At 40.1% G+C, this 20,082-nt stretch overlaps 1 protein-coding gene across 19 annotated transcripts in view; it reads left to right on the top strand.

Annotated features, from left to right (window-relative positions):
• brsk2b (BR serine/threonine kinase 2b) overlaps positions 1-19,260 on the top strand; it is an 899,053-nt gene extending 879,793 nt beyond the window's left edge. For 13 of the 19 annotated variants that reach the window (XM_039736387.1, XM_039736422.1, XM_039736405.1 and 10 more), the window contains one exon: positions 17,374-19,260. In XM_039736387.1, the coding sequence (XP_039592321.1) occupies positions 17,374-17,600 (227 nt within the window). In that variant the 3' untranslated portion in view covers positions 17,601-19,260. The remainder of the gene's footprint in view (positions 1-17,373) is intronic. The other 6 variants (XM_039736429.1, XM_039736458.1, XM_039736539.1 and 3 more) reach the window with 2 other exon arrangements.
• The last annotated feature ends 822 nt before the right edge of the window (positions 19,261-20,082 follow it).

Below are 20,082 nucleotides of genomic sequence, written 5' to 3' on the forward strand. Positions count from 1 at the left end.
TTTTATTGATTTTATTGAAATCACGCAACATTCCATACAAATAGATCAATTTTTACAAAAATAGGATCAAAACACTGCGGTGGGCTGGCACCCTGCCCGGGGTTTGTTTCCTGCCTTGCACCCTGTGTTGGCTGGGATTGGCTCCAGCAGACCCCCGTGACCCTGTAGTTAGGATACAGCAGGTTGGATAATGGATGGATGGATGGATTGAAACAAATCAACCCAGACCAGGGGTCCTCAATCACGGTCCTGGAGAGCCGCAGTGGCTGCAGGTTTTTGCTCCAACCCAGTTGCTTAATAAAAAGCACTTATTGCTAAAGTAACACTTCTGCTTCACTTTAGTGATTTTGAGCCCTTATTGCTTAATTTTGTCTTAAACAGCTATTTTAATTGCTCCTTATTATCAATAACATGCAAATGACAAGAGAGAGCAGCATTTCTCCATTTAGCTTATTTACATTTACACCTGTGTGTATTTATCTGCACTATTGGGTTTAATTAAATACTTGGAAGAAAAATGAAGAGAAAAAAGTGAAGGACTGAGAATTACTCGTCCATTTTAGCCTTCGAATCATTTGCATGATAGAAAGGGAAAGAAAATCTCGGATATGAGAATGACCTGACATAGCAGAGTTAATTTAATTTCATAGCTTGTTAGTGCTTTATTGGCAAGAATTGCTTTCTAATTAAGCAACCAGGTCAGAACAAAAACCTGCAGCCACTGCGGCTCTGCAGGACCGGGATTGAGGACCCCTGACCCAGAGAACGAGAGCATGGCCAGCAGAGTAAAACTTAAAGCTAGTAATAATAAGTCAATAGATGAATTAATAAGTGAATAAAGATAAATAGAGAAGAAAAAGAAATGGGGAGAGAATTTACATCCTCAGTGCTTTAAAACCTTATTCTAAAATATGACTGCTCAGATCCTGCCAGGTTTTGAAAACATTCTGCGCAGATCCTCTAAGTGACAATTCGATTTTTTCCAATTTCAAATATTATATAACATCAGTTACCTACTGACTTAAAAGAGGAGAGTTAGGATTCTTCCAATTGAGCAAAATAAGCCTACGTGCCAGTAGTGTAGTGAAGGCAATTACAGTTTGTTTGTCCTTCTCCACTTTAAGCCCCTCTGTGAGCCCACCAAACACAGCTGTTAATGCATTAGGAGGGATTGTGATGACCAGGCTGTCTGAAAGGCATTTAAAGATTTTGGTCCAGAATGATGTTAATTTGGTACACGCCACCCAAACATTTGGCCCAGTGAGGCTGGAACTCGATTGCAATGTTCACAGGTTGGGTCTTGGCCTAGAAACATTTTGGACAATTTTAAGTGAGACAGATGTGCTTGATATATAATTTTGAGTTGAATAATTGTATTCTACGGTGGCGCAGTGATAGCATTGCTGCCTCACAGTAAGGAGACCCGGGTTTGCTTCCCAGGTCCTCCCTGCGTGGAGTTTGCATGTTCTCCCCGTGTTTGCATGGGTTTCCTCCCACAGTCCAGAGACATGCCGGTGAGGTGCCTTGGCGATCCTAAATTGTCCCTAGAGTGTGGGGTTGTATGTGTGTGTGCCCTGCGGTGAGCTGGCACCCTGCCCCCTGATTTGTTTCTGTCTTGAGCCCTGTGCTGGCTGCGATTGACTCCTGCAGGACCCCGTGACCCTGTAGTTAGAATACAGTGGGATGCAAAAGTTTGGGCAACCTTGTTAATAGTCATTATTTTCCTGTATAAATCGTTGGTTGTTACGATACAAAATGTCAGTTAAATATATCATATAGGAGACACACACAGTGATATTTGAGAAGTGAAATGAAGTTTATTGGATTTACAGAAAGTGTGCAATAATTGTTCAAACAAAATCAGGCAGGTGCATAAATTTGGGCACCACAAAAAAGAAATGAAATCAATATTTAGTAGATCCACCTTTTGCAGAAATTACAGCCTCTAAACGCTTCCTGTAGGTTCCAATGAGAGTCTGGATTGTGGTTGAAGGTATTTTGGACCATTCCTCTTTACAAAACATCTCTAGTTCATTCAGGTTTGATGGCTTCCGAGCATGGACAGCTCTCTTTAACTCACACCACAGCAGGTCTGGGGACTGAGATGGCCATTCCAGAACGTTGTACTTGTTCCTCTGCATGAATGCCTTAGTGGATTTTGAGCAGTGTTTCGGGTCGTTGTCTTGTTGAAAGATCCAGCCCGCGCAGCTTCAGCTTTGTCACTGATTCCTGGACATTGGTCTCCAGAATCTGCTGATACTGAGTGGAATCCATGCGTCCCTCAACTTTGACAAGATTCCCAGTCCCTGCACTGGCCACACAGCCCCACAGCATGATGGAACCACCACCATATTTTACTGTAGGTAGCAGGTGTTTTTCTTGGAATGCTGTGTTCTTTTTCCTCCATGCATAACGCCCTTGTTATGCCCAAATAACTCCATTTTAGTTTCATCAGTCCACAGCACCTTATTCCAAAATGAAGCTGGCTTGTCCAAATGTGCTTGAGCAGACCTCAAGCGGCTCTGTTTGTGCTTCCTCTGCATCACTCTCGCATACAGCATCTCCTTGTGTAAAGTGCGCCCAATGGTTGAACGATGCACAGTGACTCCATCTGCTGCAAGATGATGTTGTAGGTCTTTGGTGCTGCTCTGTGGGTTGACTCTGACTGTTCTCACCATTCGTCGCTTCTGTCTATCCGAAATCTTTCTTGGTCTGCCACTTCGAGCCTTAACTTGAACTGAGCCTGTGGTCTTCCATTTCCTCAATATGTTCCTAACTGTGGAAACAGACAGCTTCAATCTCTGGGACAGCTTTCTGTATCCTTCCCCTAAACCATGATGGTGAACAATCTTTGTCTTCAGGTCATTTGAGAGTTGTTTTGTGACCCCCATGTTGCTACTCTTCAGAGAAAATTAAAGGAGGAGGGAAACTTACAATTGACCCCCTTAAATACTCGGATTCACCTGTGTATGTAGGTCAGGGGTCACTGAGCTTACCAAGCCAATTTGAGTTCCAATAATTAGTTCTAAAAGTTTGGGAATCAATAAAATGACAACAGTGCCCAAATTTATGTACCTCCCTGATGTTGTTTGAACAATTATTGCACACTTTCTGTAAATCCAATAAACTTCATTTCACTTCTCAAATATCACCGTGTGTGTCTCCTATATGATATATTTAACGGACATTTTTTATCATCACAACCAATGATTTATACAGGAAAATAATGACTATTAACAAGGTTGCCCAAAGTTTTGCATCCCACTGTATAACGGGTTGGATAATGACTGACTGACTGATTGTAGGCTTTGCACATATGGAGCTCGTGTGAATTCTGTGCACTGCTACTTTCCACTCACTCCTTTTCTGAGATGTTGAGTGAGAGATCCTTTTCCCACTGTCCTCTGGGATCTTTAAAAGAGAGGGACTGTAAAGAGGTTTTATATATTGCAGAAATGCTGTCTGAGTCTTCGAGACTAAGCAATATTTTTTCCAGCATAGAAGGAGGTAGGAGGTGAGGAAAATTGGTCAGGTTCTGTTTAACAAAGTTTCTAATTTGAGGGTAATGTTTTATAGTCCAATGCCTTCCCCCATACGGCTTAGCTGAATTAAACAAATATTCCCATTCTTTCAAAAAATTTTATTTTTCTGTCATTCTCAAACAAATTGATTTGTTCGCAATGTTCTATAGTCAGAATTACTTTTATCAGCGTTAAAGCATGTGGAACATTTTAAGTTTCTCCATTCTTCTTTTTACTTAACCTGCCTCTTTACTTATTTATTTATTTATTTATTTATAAAGCACTTTAAAAACAACATCAAGGCTGACCAAAGTGCTGTACAATAAAAACCCAGCATATCAGACACACAAAACCAAAGGGTAAATGAAACAGAAACACATAAGAACTGAAGAGATTCTTAATAAAAAGTATACAGTTAGCCAACATCTCATACTCGGTTAAAAGCCAGAGAGTAAAAATGTGTTTTGAAAAATGATTTAAATGCAGCCAAGCGAAGGAGCCGGCCTAACGGGCTGCAACTGAAAAAGCTCGATCACCTCGGAGTTTGCATCGTGCCTTGGGAACACGTAAAAGCATCTGGTCTGCTGACCTGATAGAGCGAGATGGTACATAAGCTGCAGAAAGCCTGAGCCTACCCCAGCTACACTGTCCTCAGAGAAGAGATCATCCCTGGGTGTAATGCCAGTTCATCCTCGCCAAGCCAGCCTACACTTCTTGGAGATATACTGTAGATGAAAACTAAAGGAGACCAAAAGAAATCTGCATGCAGACTCCACACAGACAGTAACCAAGCTGCTAATTAAACCCTGACTCCTCAAGCTCTGATTGAGTACATTTCTGTTTTATTGCCAACCTGCTTTTCCAGTTCATGGTGCCTTTCCCAGCAGCACAGAGAGCAAGGCAGGGCAGCAGTCCATCACAGGACACATATACACACACAGAGCCAGTTTACTGTCACAAATTAGCTTAGCATGTATGTCTTTGGTATGGGGAAGAAAACCTCTACAGACATGGGGGAATATGTTGGAACTCACATGTGAAGTGGGATTCGTACCCAGGACTCCGGAGCTGAAAGCACTGTGCCACCATGCTGTCCCAAAATCTGATGTAACACTTCTAAGTATTTCCAAGTATTGCTCATTTAAATTCTTTTTTCTGTTTCTGTCATTTGGGAGTTGTCCAAAGATGTGTCTCATCTGTGTGGTGCAAAATGTCTGTCCCTGGCAGAATCAGAATCTGCCTCTGTATTGATTTTATTTAACAGTAACAGTCTGTGAGGTGAACCACAGCCCGCTTGTCTTCAATTTCCATGCTTTTAGTGCCAGGTTAGTAACAGTGAAGCAATGTGTCCCTCTAGTGGCTAAGGTGCTGAACTGTATGAGTCTCTTAATACAATTCTGTAGTAAAGTTTTCAGTTTTTCAAACAACTTACTGCCATTGTGTTATTCTCAGTATGTGCCCATTGTGGCAAAAGTTCTCTACCAGTCAGCCTATCCATTACAACATGGGTGTCAAACTCAGATACTGGAGGGCCACAAAGGTAGCAGGTTTTCATTCTTTATCAGTAACCATTTACTGCTGCTTCTCTTACCTTAATTTTAAATTACTTTCTTTTTTAAGATTCACGACCCTTAATGGTTCTTTTCTTAACCAGCAGCCAAACAACCAAAAAAGCCAACTGCAGGGGTCTCAAACTCAATTCCTGGAAGGTCATTACACCTCCACATTTTCTTTTCTAATATTTTATTATGGTATGTATGGTGGACAAGTGAGTTTATTATCAGTAACTTTGCTTTGCACCTCATTATTGTATTTGTGATTTAAACAAATAAGATTCTTAATCTTAAAAAAAAAAAAAAATCTCTTAATAGTAAAGCAGGCAGGATAGTATCACGTAGTGTTTAAGGCTTTGGACTTCAAACCTTGAGGTTTTGCACTACTGGCTCTGTGTGATCCCAACCAAGTCACTTCACCTACCCTTGTTCCAAATGGTAAAGGAAAAAAATTAAAAAGACTAGGGGGCTCTGCCCCCTGCTCACTTCACTCGCCCACCCCCAGGTTTGGTTTTCCAGATATACAATTTAAAGAGATTGTTATTTTCATGGGAATTGTTACATACTCTTTCGATTCTATGTTGCATCGCTTCCCCGTGATCATAAATATACACCTAACCGAATTGTGGTTTCTTCGAAATTAAACTTGTCGTAGCTTTAATTGTTGCGGGACCTCAGATTCCCATAGCGTATGGTCCATTATTGTGTAAATCTACGTTTTGAGCATTGAATGATGCGAATGCGAAAAGATTATTGTAGACTCTGATTTTTTGCTTGTAGTGTTTGTGGATTTCACTTTCACCAAACAACAAATCTTTTAATTCTCACGGATAGGCCTCTTCATTGGGAGGCGACACTACTTTTCCCTGATGGCAACACGAATTAGACGATCTACAAGTCTCCAACTTAAACTTTAAAGCCTTACAATCTCTACATATTTCTGACATATCACTTATGTCCATATATTCGATCTCTTTTTGCTGTTCCGTTATTTCACCGAGTAATAATTTCTGTTTGTTTGCGCTAATGCGATCTTTTACTTTCTTTTTTTTGATACTTTCGAATTTTACTACTTTCATAATCTCTAACCAGCTCTGCATGTGTATCGCGCCAACATTTTTGAACGTCTTTATGAAGTCTTTTATTTCTGACCTCGATTGGACCTACAAGGTTTTCAATTCCACTTGGTCCGGGCTGATCATTACTTTCCTTATTTTCAGAATTTGCACATAGCTGCTCTTTCTTCTTCGCTTAGTCGTTGACGTGCCATCTAGAACGTATAACATTTTTAAGAGCTGGGAGCACATGAAGTGTGTCTGCCAAAAGCATTTCAACAACTGCAAGGTTAGATGTCCACGATCTTGTCTTAAATTGTTTGTAAGTAGGGTGTGACGGTCACTGTCTCACGGGTCTTGCTTCCAAACGCTATAAAGTCTAGTCTCGCGGGACGTCAAAGTGTCTTTCCGAGAACATCACGTCTCAACCCAAGGATATTTTATTGTAACAGAGAGAAAGGAAGAAATTTAACCAATTGTATCAGAAATATTGTAATCTGCCTTGAATAAAGGCATCAGCCAAGTAATAATAACAATAATAAAGGAAAAGAAGTTGATTTTGTTACAAGCTGTCATTGCTTACTAGTTAAGTAACCAGTAACTATTTTTACATTTCCTTGCTTAATGCGGTTTAAGGTCACTGGGGACCAAAACATATCCCAACTGAATGAGTTGCAAGGCAGGAGCCAGCCCTGTAAGGAGTGCTAGTTTATGACACACAGGGTCACAGAATCACTAATTTACTTAACCTTCACTTCAAGAAGAAATGTAAAAAGCACACACAGACAACTGAGGATGTTGCCACCATTCTTCCCTATTTGTATATAGTAAGTAATTGAAAACACATTATTATACAATCATTTTTTTGTGGAACAGCTTGACAAAACACTGTGTGTATAACAGACAGAACAATTTTTTCAATTCTTAATGAATTTTAAGCATTTCTAGTTAATAACCTAAATAGGTACAAAGGTTAGTGGTAAACATCCATACCTACTGTATAATATGAAATATAATATTAATATTTATATAGTACCTTTCACAGTGTGCTGTGTCACAAATCCCATTACAGAATAGAGGTGCATTTCCTGAAAGCTTTGTAATGCTAAGGACTTCATTATCTCATACCTGTGATCCTTCGTTTATTATTATAATTTTTTTTTAATACTTTATTAATTTTATTGCCATCCATACAGAGCAATCAAGTTTTTACAAAAAGAAAAATTAAGTTAAAAACAGATTGATCCCCACTCCTGAGAGAGAGAGCAAGCCAAACGGCGTGAAATTTAAGGCTTGTAAACCTACCTAAATTAATAAATTCTCTGTGCTTTATGAGCTTATTTTAAAATATTACTGATTAGATCCTGCTATGTTTTGAAAAACGTCTGTACGGATCCTCTAACTGAGTATTTGATTTTTTCCAACATCAAATAATATAACAAATCGGTTTCCCACTGACTTAAAAGAGGAGAGTTTGGGTTCTTCCAGTTTATCAGAATAAGTCTGCGTGCCAAAAGTGTAATGAATGCAATCACAGTTTGTTTGTCTTTCTCCACTTTAAGCCCCTCTGTGAGCCCACCAAACACAGCTGTTAATGGGTTAGGAGGGATTGTGAGTCCAAGGCTGTCTGAAAGGTAATTAAAAATTTTGGTCCAGAATGATGTTAATTTGGTGCAGGCCCAGAACATGTGACCCAGTGAGGCTGGGGCTTGGTTGCAGCGTTCGCAGGTTGGATCATGTCCTGGATACATTTTGGAGAGTTTTAGTCGAGACAGATGTGCTCGATATATAATTTTAAGTTGTATAATTGTATGCTTTGCGCATATGGAGCTCGAGTGAATTCTCTGCATTGCTATTTTCCACTCCTTTTCTGATATATTAAAGAGATCTTTTTCCCAGTGTCCTCTTGGATCTTTGAAAGGGAGGGATTGTAAAATGATTTTATATATTGTAGAGATGGTGTCTAAGTCCTTGAGATTGAGCAATATTTTTTCCAGCATGGATGAGGGTTCAAGATAAGGAATCTGGAAGGTTCTGTTTAACAAACGTCCTGATTTGAAGATAGTGAAAGAAATGTGTAGCTGGAATGTTAAATTTGGAATGTAATTGTTCATAGGATGCAAAGACGTTGTCTATATAAAGATCTCTAAGCAAGTTAATTCCAAATTTTTTCCAGATATTAAAAACTGCATATGTTTGTGAAGGTTGAAAGAGGTGGTTCTCTTGTAGGGATGCCACAGATAGAAGCTTCTCTGTCTTAAAATGCTTTCTACATTGGTTCCATATTCTAACTGAGTGAAGCACAATTGGGTTATTAGTGTATTGCCGATAACGTGTGTTTATTGGAGCACAGAGCCATCCTTGGTTAATTATTGAGCATTTCCTGAAACTCTGTGTAACTAAAGTAGTATGTAATCTCATCCTTAAATAAATAAGTGAACCGACCCACTTATTATTTTTAACATCATTCTTTTATTGGTCTTTTGCTTGCGATTCTGTTACAAAAAGGCAAAGGTCGCCTTAAGGAGACCACAAAAAACATTCTGATGATCTTGTTTGGACAACGCAATACCAATAACAGCAGCAACAGTAATACAGACAACAAACATGCAACTAATAATAGGTCGATGTTGCAATATAAATATAAAATTAAAATGTAGGCTATAGATTAGTGCGAAAGAGGAACTTTGTAGCTTTGATACCTGTAGTCAATTCAAGTACATAATGAGTTAACTAATTAAACTCGCAATGTCATCAGTCACATCCTTTAAAGCCAGAAGGTGACTCGCCACTCAGCAATGGCAATCAATGGCAGCCGACCAGAGAATTGTGCAAATCAACCAGAGACACCATGTGAGACAGTACCGTCCAAGAAGCCAAGTCGCAGATCTAAATGACTGTTTTACTGGAGGACATGAACCCCTTTGGACCATCTCAGTAATCAACAACTAAATCTTCTTTAAGCAAAAGAAGATTAAGCGGAGACATGATTGAAGTGTTTAAAATTCTGAAGAGAATTAGTCCAGTGGATTGAGACGGTGACTTTAAAATGAGTTCATCAAGAACACGGGGACACAGTTGGAAACTTGGGAATGGAAAATTTCACACAAACATTAGGAAATTTTTCTTTACACAAAGAATGATAGACACTTGGAATAAGTTACCAAGTAGTGTGGTAGACAGTAAGACGTTAGGGACTTTCAAAACTTGACTTGATGATTTTTTGGAAGAAATAAGTGGATGGGACTGGCGAGCTCTGTTGGGCTGAATGGCCTGTTCTCATCTAGAGTGTTCTAATAGAAGAATATGGGCTGTTCAGGGTTGAAAATATTGACCCCCCTTTGTCTGGTGCAGGGTAAACTGGAAGGAGAAATGTGCCGGAATGTTGCCCTCAGTCCCACTGTGCAGGCCCGCCGCCAGAAATATTTGGGTACATGTGGGCCCCTCTGCCTTCCCCCGGGTCCCCACATGCCAAAACCTTCAAATACGTATACAAAATGATCGAAATGTAGTTTATCCGACATCGACAATGCTGCATTTATGAATACCATACTTGATGAGTTAAGCCTTCTTGCACATCAAAGTTTGACTGCGAGAAGGAAAGCCAGTGCTAATGGAAGCTCGTAGCGGAATTGAAACAATACATTAATGAGGTAGGCCTATGTATTATCTAACGTGTAACGGTACAATTATACCAATGCAACGAATAGGAGTAACATCTGAACATTTTAATATACACTAACGGTTAGGGTTATCTACATGGTGTGCAATCAGTATGGTAACTTGCTGTATCAAACTTCCGGGTGATCCAGAATCTTTAGTGATACACACAAAACCAACGCACACTCGTCACTGCTTTAAAAGCATCAATAAACACCCACGCGAATGAATTATCAAACTACGGAGACGGACTTTTGGTACACCATACACGTCAACATCCACGATAGTGCACAACAATATCACTGTTGTCTGAGACAGAACAGCGCCTGTGTGTGTGAAACAGAAGTATTCAATTACAGCGGCGAAGTCAATCCATTATTCACGTACCCTGTACAACAAACATACTACTCAACGTCAAGCTCAAGGACGTCAGCGTCGGCTCTCCTTTGTCTTTGACAAGCGCGCTTCACACGACACCAGCACGATATCTACTTGCGTGGAGCGTGCGGCTATTAAAACACTCACTTGTATTGTTGTAAGCTAAATGATTTAACTTTTCTATTACATGTAACTTGAATAATTGTCCGAATATATATCTACGCGCACAACATCAGCATAAAAAATATCAAGCGTGAAGGGGCCCCCTTCTGTTAGTGCCCCGGACCAGAGTCCCGTTTGTCCCCCCCTGGCAGTGGGCCTGCACTGTGTAGCTTCTGACAGTTCTCCATTTCTACACCACAGGTGGATTTCTGTGGTCTCAGCAAGGTTGCTGTGTCCAAATCTTTGTGGCCAGGTTACTATGGAAGCAACAAACCGTGAGATTGTGTGTTCAAATTCCGCTTCTGACACTGTGTGACTATGAGCAAGTCACTCTACCTACCTGTGCTCCACCTGGAAAAACGAAAGAAATGGAGACCAATCGTATCTCTTAGATGTTGTAAGTTGCCCTGGCTTCGGCCAGATAAGTAAATAAAAATACCATGCCTTCCGTGACACTAAAACTGGTTTTCATGCCATTGCAGGCATGTCGCCTGCCATTGTAGGTGCAGTGGATCATCCCTATTCACACTCCCAGCTTTTTGAATCCCATCCATATCATTTGATGCTAACTGTCCAGGTGCTATGCAACCAACCATCAGAGTCTTTCTGAAGACTTTGTGCCCACGTGGCCTGGGAGTACACATGATGTTTATATCTGGTTCATCTCTGGAGTGTTTCAGATGGCAAGGGATGATGCATTTGCTGGTTCAGGTTACTGGGGGACAGTGGGTGTCAACTTCTCGAATATCTGCTAACTCCAGTGTCGAGGAGAGGTAGAACACCACACACCAAACCACACAGAGAGCGCTCATCATGGCCATGTGGAAAGTGCAATTCTGGTGCCTGCACAAGTCCACATGCCTTGGAAAACAACCACTTCTTGGTTTTGTTTTTGCCAGCTTCTCCCTAACTTATTTTAACTTCTCTTTTGTGAAATGTCCTATCGCTTCTCGCCATTTTTCTTTCATGCAATTAAGCTGTGTTTATTAGCCACCTTTCTAGATTTTTGAGTAATGGGTTAAATTATTTTTACCTGTTCATTGAATTTTTCATTTCTTTACTTTTTGCGTGTGAATTTATATTTTTATTGTTTATTGCCAAACAATAAGCACTTTACATGCGTTAGTTAGGTGTTGACCTAATGAAAGACTTCACTCGTTCTTTACCTCTGTTCTCCGTTATCTCATTCATTATTCACTCCGAAAAAATGCACCCCAGAACATTTTACAGTAAATACAAAATAGACCATCTCTGATGTCTAAAGTATTTTTCATACTGTCAAATATTTATATAGTGCCTTTTGTAGTGTGAGCACTATCACAAGGCACTTTAACTTATAATTAGTCTCTTTTATTAGTGAAGCAGCTGTAAGAGCAAGTATTATCATCAAGTACTTAGCAGAAGAACAAGCAGTCAATGTGTATTATAAAATATAAAACCTTTATATACCACCTTTCATAGGGGGCATACCATATTAGAAATCACTTTTATATAGTCCCTGTCATACAAAATGCTAGGGCGCTTCACCCCCTGCTCACTTTGCTCGCCAACCCCCCTGCTAGCAACTTCGCGTCTCTGCCGCTCGCGTATATGGATTTCACTTTCTCCAAATAACAAAACTTTTAATTCTCATGGATAGGCCTCTTCAGTGGGAAGAAACACTACTTTTCTCTGATGGCAACACAAATTAGATGATCTACAGGTCTCCGACTTAAAGTTTAAAGCCAAACAATATCTACATACTTCTGTTATAGCACCTATGTCTATATATTCGATCTCTTTTCTTTTTTACCTTTTCGTCAGTATCGCATTGAATTTTGATTCCGTGTTTGGACTTACATCGTGGCAACACAACGTATAACTCCCTGTGAGTGAATCTCATTTCTGTCTCTCTACACAAACTGTGTCTGACAATAGCATCCACACAAATGAGAAATGATTGAATCGTGTGCATGGATGTAAATGTTATTGATGTGAGCAGGACATTTCCAAATCTCTTTGCATAAAGTCTTGTCTCATGGGGCTTGAAATTTTCTCTCGTGGGATTTCACTTTCGCCAAACAACAAATCTTTAAATTTTCGTGGATAGGCCTCTTCGTTGGGAAGAAACACTACTTTCCCCTGATGGCAACACGAATTAGACGATCTCCAAATCTCCGACTTAAAGTTTAAATCTGAACGATATATTCGATCTCTTTTCGCTGTTCTGTTATTTCACTGAGTAATAATTTCCATTTGTTTGCGCTAATGCGATCTTTACTATCATTTTTTTTGCGACTTTCAAATTTTCTTACTTCCGTTATCTGTAACCTGCTCTGCACGTGTAGCGCACCAATGTTTTTGAATTCTATACGACATTCTACCTTTGTCATCTACTCTTTGTCTTTTATTTTATGCCCCAGGCGTTGTTAAATTTCTTGGCAGAGCGTCTCGTCTCGTGGGATGTGAAAGTGTCTCTCTGAGAAAATCACGTCTCATCTCTCTTCCCAAGATTTTTTTTATTATAATAGAGAGATTTTGTTTAAAAAAACAAAAAAGAAAGTCTTAATATTTTTGTTCTGAAGTACCTTTCATATTGGACTCAGTCACAAAGGTGTCTTTATTCTGTTATTGTGAGTGCTTTACAAAATACGCAAGCAGCCAATATGTTTTATATGTAGTGATGGACATTGTGAGTGAAACCCTTTACAAAGCAACTTTATAAACCCATGAAAGTGCATTCTGAATCAGAGTCTCAGTTTTATATAGTGCCTTTCACAGTGAGCCCAGTCACAGGTCATTTTATGATCACATCAACAACAACATTTATTTCAAGAGCACTTTTTTATACAAATAACGTAGCTCAAAGTGCTTTACATGATGAAGAAAGAGAAAAAAAGACAAAGTAAGAATTAGAATAAGACAACACTAATTAACATTGAATAAGAGTAAGGTCCGATGGCCAGGGAGGACAGAAAAACAAAAAAAAACTCCAGACGTCTGGAGAGAAAAAATAAAATCTGCAGTGGTTCTGAGGCCACGAGACCACCCGGCCCCCTCTGGGCATTCTACCTAACATCAATGAAACAGTCCTCTTTGTGTTTAGTTCTCTTGGAAGGACTTGATGATGATGATGGTCACGTAGACTTCCGGCTTTTAATCCATCAATGTAGGACATCACGGTGCTTTGATTAGGTGGTGGTGGTGCAGATCACAACAACACAGAAAACTGAGAAAAGAAACAGAAGAGAGAGTAGGAGTCAGTACGGATTTTAGAGCCACCATATAGTTATGATAATAAATTGAGTAAACAGAGTATCAGGATTAAATTAAAATGAAGCTATGAGAAGGCCATGTCTCTTTTTATGCACAGGTAGGACGTTCAGTACAGAATTTCACAAAGGAAGCAGGAGATCAATGTTGATTTAATATAGCGCCTGTCACACTCTGCAGCGTTCCATACCGTCGTGCTTATATGGTGCTTAACAGAATGAAAACCAGCGCTGCACAATCAGTCGGTGCTGTGGATGGTTTCTTGTCTCATTCCCTGTCTACTTTGCCTTCATAGTGTCATTTTGGATGCTGGATGTCCCACAGATCAGTGCATTTAACCAAAATCTTAATGTTGTACAATAACAAAATGTGTAGAAAGCCAAGATGGGGTGGAATAATTTCAAACACTGTATGTAAGAGTGGTCCGAGGTAGAACAGGACAAAATAGTGTGGTCAATAGAGCAGGAGAACATCAGGACCACAGGATTGGGAGCAGTGACAGGAGGGTTTGAGGCTTCTGCCAGGATCAGATTCTGTGAAGACATGATGAGGACACCAAGGGCTCTGCAGACAGGGCTACAGCTGTGGTCCTTTAGTGGCACAGCAACTGTGCTCCCAGTTCAGCCATTTTGTAAGTGTATGCAGTGCACTAAGTGTATGCAATATAAAGTTGCTTATTTCCATTAGGACTGCTTTGTAATGCATTGCTATTTCATACATCCTAGAGCGTTCCCATGATTCCCAGTTTCATTTTTTTTTTTTGCTGTTTTCCTTAGAATGAGTCGATGAGCCCTCCCACTTAAAAAACAAAAAAAAATGGAAAGGCTGAATGGCTTAGGGTGGCCAGCAGGCTCCAGTTTTCACCGACAGCTGACTCACTCTTTTTTGGGTTTCCTCACTTGTCGCCATCTGTACTTATTGATTGATTTCAATTTGCTTAAATCTGCTTGTTATTAATTAATGGGCAGCACCATGCCATACCCAACACTGCTTGCGTCCTCTTTGGCTAGTCCTCATGTCCATTGCTGTTAAATCAATTCTCCCTTCATTGCAGATAACAGAAAATGAAGTTGATTGGCCAGGCAGTACATAGAGAGTGCCTAAATACTCTAGCAGACAGGGCAAGTACATCATATGCATAGAAGCCAGTGAAGTAGAGAAACCCAATAAAGAGAAACCTGTCCCACAAAACTGGAGCCAGGTGACAACCCAAGCATGACTCCATTCTGTCTGTCATTTAATTCCATTTAAAGTAGATGAGACTCCAAAGCCACTTCAGATTTGGCCTCAATTGTGTTATGGGGTGAAGCATCTTAAAGCGCTGCCATGATAAAGGAAGGTGTCATGCTTTGCTGTTGTGCAGCATGTGCCCCCCATTCAGTGTCGGCCATAGAAACGATATGGCCCCACATGGCATGAACATCTTTTGTTGTGGTAGGCATCTTCTAATGCTTGGTGTACAAGGCAGTAAAGATGGAGGAGGTCATAAGCATGTCACTGTCATGCCTGGTCACTCCATGTTTGGGATTTTACTGGCAGTTGATCACCAGATAGTCCAGTCCGTGATGATGGGTGGAGTGCAGGACATTTTGATCATATAGTATGGGATAAGTTACCGCTTGACTTTTTTTGGAGTGTGTTTTGGGTACCCTTCAGCTTGCTGTAATTGAACATGGCCATTCATTATTTTGGTCAAAGAGGACTTGGTTGATCAATTGACTCTTTATCAGAAATGGGTCTTTTTGCAAACATGGTTGATTTAGAGACTCTGGGAAGAGTTAGGGTCTTTGGGTTCTTCAGAGAAGCTCCCCCTATCCCACCAAGTCCCTCTGTTGCATCTGAGGATCCGTTACAGAGTGTTTTTTTTTTTTCTATCCTCTTCTTCATTTCTCCATTGTACGAAAGCCGAGAGAGAACGTGCAATATCGTTACTTTTTTTAATTGTTTCCTCGCGATAACAGACTAATTTTATCGAGATCTCAAGAAAACGAACTTTGTTTTCCCGAGATAATGGAATAATTTTATCGAGATCTTAAGAAAACGAACTTTGTCTTCTCGAGATAATGGAATAATTTTATCGAGATCTCAAGAAAACGAACTTTGCCTTCTCAGGATAATGGAATAATTTTATCGAGATCTCAAGAAAACGAACGATCTTGGTTTTTCAAAATTATGAAATAATTGTATCTAACATTTAATGTTTAGCTTATTGAAGGCAAGTCCTGTTTGAATTGGCAGAAGAGCAGAACTGTGTTGATCAGCGCGTCACATTTTGTTTCAATCAAGGGCTGACGCAGGCTGAAATACGTTTATGCCTTAGTTTAGAAAATAATAACGTTGGTGTGCGTCATTTAAGAAGACGGTTAGCAAGGCTTCAGCTGTATAGGCGTCACAATCTAAGCGAGCCTGATGCCAGGAGCAAAGGTTACGTTTCATTTTCTCGAGATCGCGTAAAATTATTCCATTATATCAAGAAAACTAATTTTCGTTTTCTCGACATCCTGATAAAATGATTCCATTATCTCAAGAAAACAAAGTTTGTTTTCTTGAGATCTTGATAAAATTAGTCTGTTATCTTGAGGAAACAATTTAAAGAAATAACGATATTGCACGTCCTCTCTCAGCTTCCGTACCATTGTCACCCAACACTGTAAAATAAGTGTTACTACCTACACAGAACTGTTGGGTATTTTAGGACAATCGAGGGAGTGCCAACAACTTTGGGTCTGCCCCCCAGTCATTTCACAAGCCATTGCTTGATAACCTGTTTGTTAGCTTTTTGCATCACAGTGGACATGGTTTATTGTGGTGGAGTTATTTTTTAATATCTCTGTTATCATGGACATACAGTAAGCCGCTTAATAAACCAGTCATTTCCCTGTTGTGTTCAAATCAATGTTTTTGCCCCCTTTAGTTTTCCATCCCAGTTTAAGAATGGAAGATGGGAGTCCCTTTTGGCGTTTTACTGTCACAGCTGGGTTGGCGTTCACCGTTGATAACTAAATAAAATCTGGTCATTCCATTTTTGTATTGAGGTGGGATGTGGTTATCATTGAATCCTGATGGTTTGGGGGTCATCTAACACCCCCTCTGGAAGCTTCAGAGACCAGTCATGGTTTGGCACTGGGGATGTCGGGCGTCCTTTTTGGATCGTGGTTTATTTCTTGGGGGCCTTGTTTTGCTTGCCAGAGCCCATCTTGGCATTTCTCCTCCACATTGATGTGGTTTCCACCATCTACCACTCAAGAATTTGGCCATTCCTCTTTTCCAGCCTGTTTCATCATTTATGGTGAGGTCAGGGAGGACAGCATGTTACCATTACACACAATCGATGACTTGGGTAATGTTGTATGGGGTCTCCTCTTGTTGTTCTGTGTGGTTGGTTTATTATATGAGTGACGTGAGTACTGCTCGGCAGTTTCCATCTTTATTCGGACTTGCTGCCCTATAGGTGACTGCCTTGTTGCCCCAACTTCTCCGAAGTGTTGCTGCTATTGCCTTATGGTCTCATGTTTGTTGGCCGTGATTTTTCTAGCGCTTGTGCTGTGCCAGACATTAAACGAGGGGTCATCATGGAGGTGCTTCAGATGCCTCACCCTCTACCATGCGCTCCATCTGCCATAACCTGCACTGTCCACACCTGGTCCATTCTGTGGCTCTGGGTCTCACTCGCCCCTTCTCTGCTCGTAAAGCCCATTGTTCATTTGTTTGTTTGTTCTCTTTCTCTCTTTCTCTCTCTTTCTGTCTGTCTCTCTCTCTTTTCTTCCTTTTTTTCCCTGTTTATGTACCTAGGCAGCCCATTGAGTAACTTCTTTGACGTAATTAAACAACTTTTTTCAGACGAGAAGAATGGGCAGTTGGCCCAGCAGCCAGGTACGCCCTCCAAGCATGGTGCAAACAGCAAGCGACATGAGCCCGATGCTAATGACTTTGGCTCTCGAGGTGACTCTAAGTATGCAGCAGGCAAAGACAAGGCAAAGATGGCTGTGGCATCTGTTGGGACACATGATCAACCGTAAAATTAAATGACACCAAAATCCAACAGATTGTAGCAGGCTAGTCCCTGGCACTAGTAAGGTGTAAATACGAGCACTTCGCTACATCGAGCATTTTGTACGATGGAATGACTGTACATATATGCTGTATAGAGAGAGTGAGCGAGCGAGCGAGCGAGAAAGAGAGAGAGAGATGTCAATCAGACAGTTAACTGAAGCGCCGTGGCACATATCTTTACCGTGCCATCGGCAGTTTTTCATTTTTTTTTTTCTTTTTTTGTGCACCATTTTTTCTTCTTCTGCTCATTTTATGATGACATGACTTGTTTCCACTCTACTGCCAGGAATTGTCCAGAAAAGTTGTTAAACCCCCCAACCCCAGCTGTGTGGCCGTGTGGCTCCAGATAATTGTTGATGGAAGGCCGTTTTCAAGTCAAGTAAGCAAATCTATGGAACCCGGCGAACCCAAAATCTCCCCTTCCTGTCCCTCCCACTGTGTGACCGGAGAAGGCCCCCAAGCCAAGAAGACAGCCCTTCAGGCAACAGTTACCGCAGTGCATTATGGGAGGGGGGGGTGTTCAAAGATGAAGAACACCTCCAGCTCGGAGCTAAAGAGGACCAGCAACACAGCAGACAGCTACCTTTCCTTCTGGAGACAACGGGATTTGTGTCCATGGACACTTTTAACAGACTTGAATGCCATTGCTGCAGAACAATTACAAATATGGACCTCTGGGGGGGTTCACCAAATGAAAGATGCTGCATGACAGCGCCCCCTGCTGTACAGACTCAGAATTTGTTTTCTTCTGTATAAATTGTCGCGTAGTGACATTTTGTTTAGCTGTAGGGAAGGTTGAAACATTGTGTTGCCAGATTTTGGATCTTTCCAGTATTATTTATTATTTTGAGGTATTCGATATTTTACATTTGGTTCAGTTCAGTCGATTGACTTGTTTATTTATTTTTCATTTTTAACTCACCCCTTCCACATGCTAATTTTGTTTGACTGTGCAGTGTTGCATCTCTACGATGGAGACCGATGTATACTTTAGATATGATTGTGGATATTTTTGTACATTTTTTCCTGTTTCTTAATTTATTACGTCTTGGTTATATATATGAAATCAGTTAGCAAAGATTGTATGTTATGTATATTGTGTTAAGGCAACACTGGTTAATTTAAACAATATGCTTTACATTTCATTTGATTTCTCAGAGCTATGTGAACAATGACAGACATTTCTTTCTTTCCCAGCTTCGAGGAAAAAAAAATACTTGTAGTATATGTTAAAAGAAATAATAATTTACAAGTACTTTAAGGATGTAGACTAGCCTCAGTGTCTGGACTTGATTATCTTCTATTAATATTTGTTAGTTTCATATCATTGTGTGTGTACTGCAGGTTTAAAAAATTGAAAGAAGAAAAAATTTCTTTCTTTGTAAATATATTTGGGCGATGACCTTTAACCTTCCAGAAAAAAAGGGGAATTCCTGTTCTTGGACTTTTATCTCGTATTACCGTGTGCATGTCAGACATGAGCTTTTCTTTGCATGACGTTGCTGTAATTGTTCCATATTGCTCTGTCTTCTTTCCCTTCACAGCTTTTCATAGTTATTATTTATTTATTTATTTCTTATTTATTTTTTCTTTCTGTCTCTCTTACTCTCTTATTTCTTCCTCTTTTTTATCACCACACCTCCATTTCTCTCTTTCTCTCTCACTCTTTCTTTCTCTCTCTCTCTCTTGCACAGATTTTAAAATGCTTCCTTTACACTGTACCTCTTAAAGAAAGGCTTGGATTAAATATATATATATATATATAAATAAATATATATACAGTAAAATAATATGAACCCAGGTGGAACAAGCAGGAAGGGGATTTAAATAATAAAAAAAATAAAGCAATACCTATTGTTATCCTTCCTATTTTGTACTTTGAGAAAAAAAAATAAAATAAAACACAGGATAAAACAATTCATTGTTATTTAAAAACAGGAACGATGTATCCCCTTGTAATATAGCTGTGATCAACTTCAGTGCAAACCAATAAATTCATTCAGTTATAGTGTGTGGCATTTCTTACTGGAGTGACGTGCTCAAACTCTAACCCCTCCCAATCTCCACCCCTGTCTTTGTCTTTTTTTTGATGTGCCCAAACCCCTCCCAGTCTCCACCCCTTTTTCTTTTTTTGATGTGCTCAAACCCAAACCCCTCCCAGTCTCCACCCCTTACTTTTTCTTTTTTGATGTGCCCAAACCCCTCCAAGTCTACACCCCTTACTTTTTTTTTGGATGTGCTCAAACCCAAACCCCTCCCAGTCTCCACCCCTTCCTTTTTTTTGATGTGTTCAAACTCTAACCCCTCCCAGTCTCCACCCCTTCTTTTTTATGTGTTCAAACTCTAACCCCTCCCAGTTGCCACCCCTTACTTTTTCTTATTTTTTGGTTTGCCCAAACACCTCCCAGTCTCCACCCCTTCCTTTTTCTTTTTTTTGATGTGCTCAAA

This window comes from Polypterus senegalus, chromosome 1 (genome assembly GCF_016835505.1).
Source record: "Polypterus senegalus isolate Bchr_013 chromosome 1, ASM1683550v1, whole genome shotgun sequence".
NCBI classification, from domain to species: Eukaryota; Metazoa; Chordata; class Cladistia; order Polypteriformes; family Polypteridae; genus Polypterus; species Polypterus senegalus.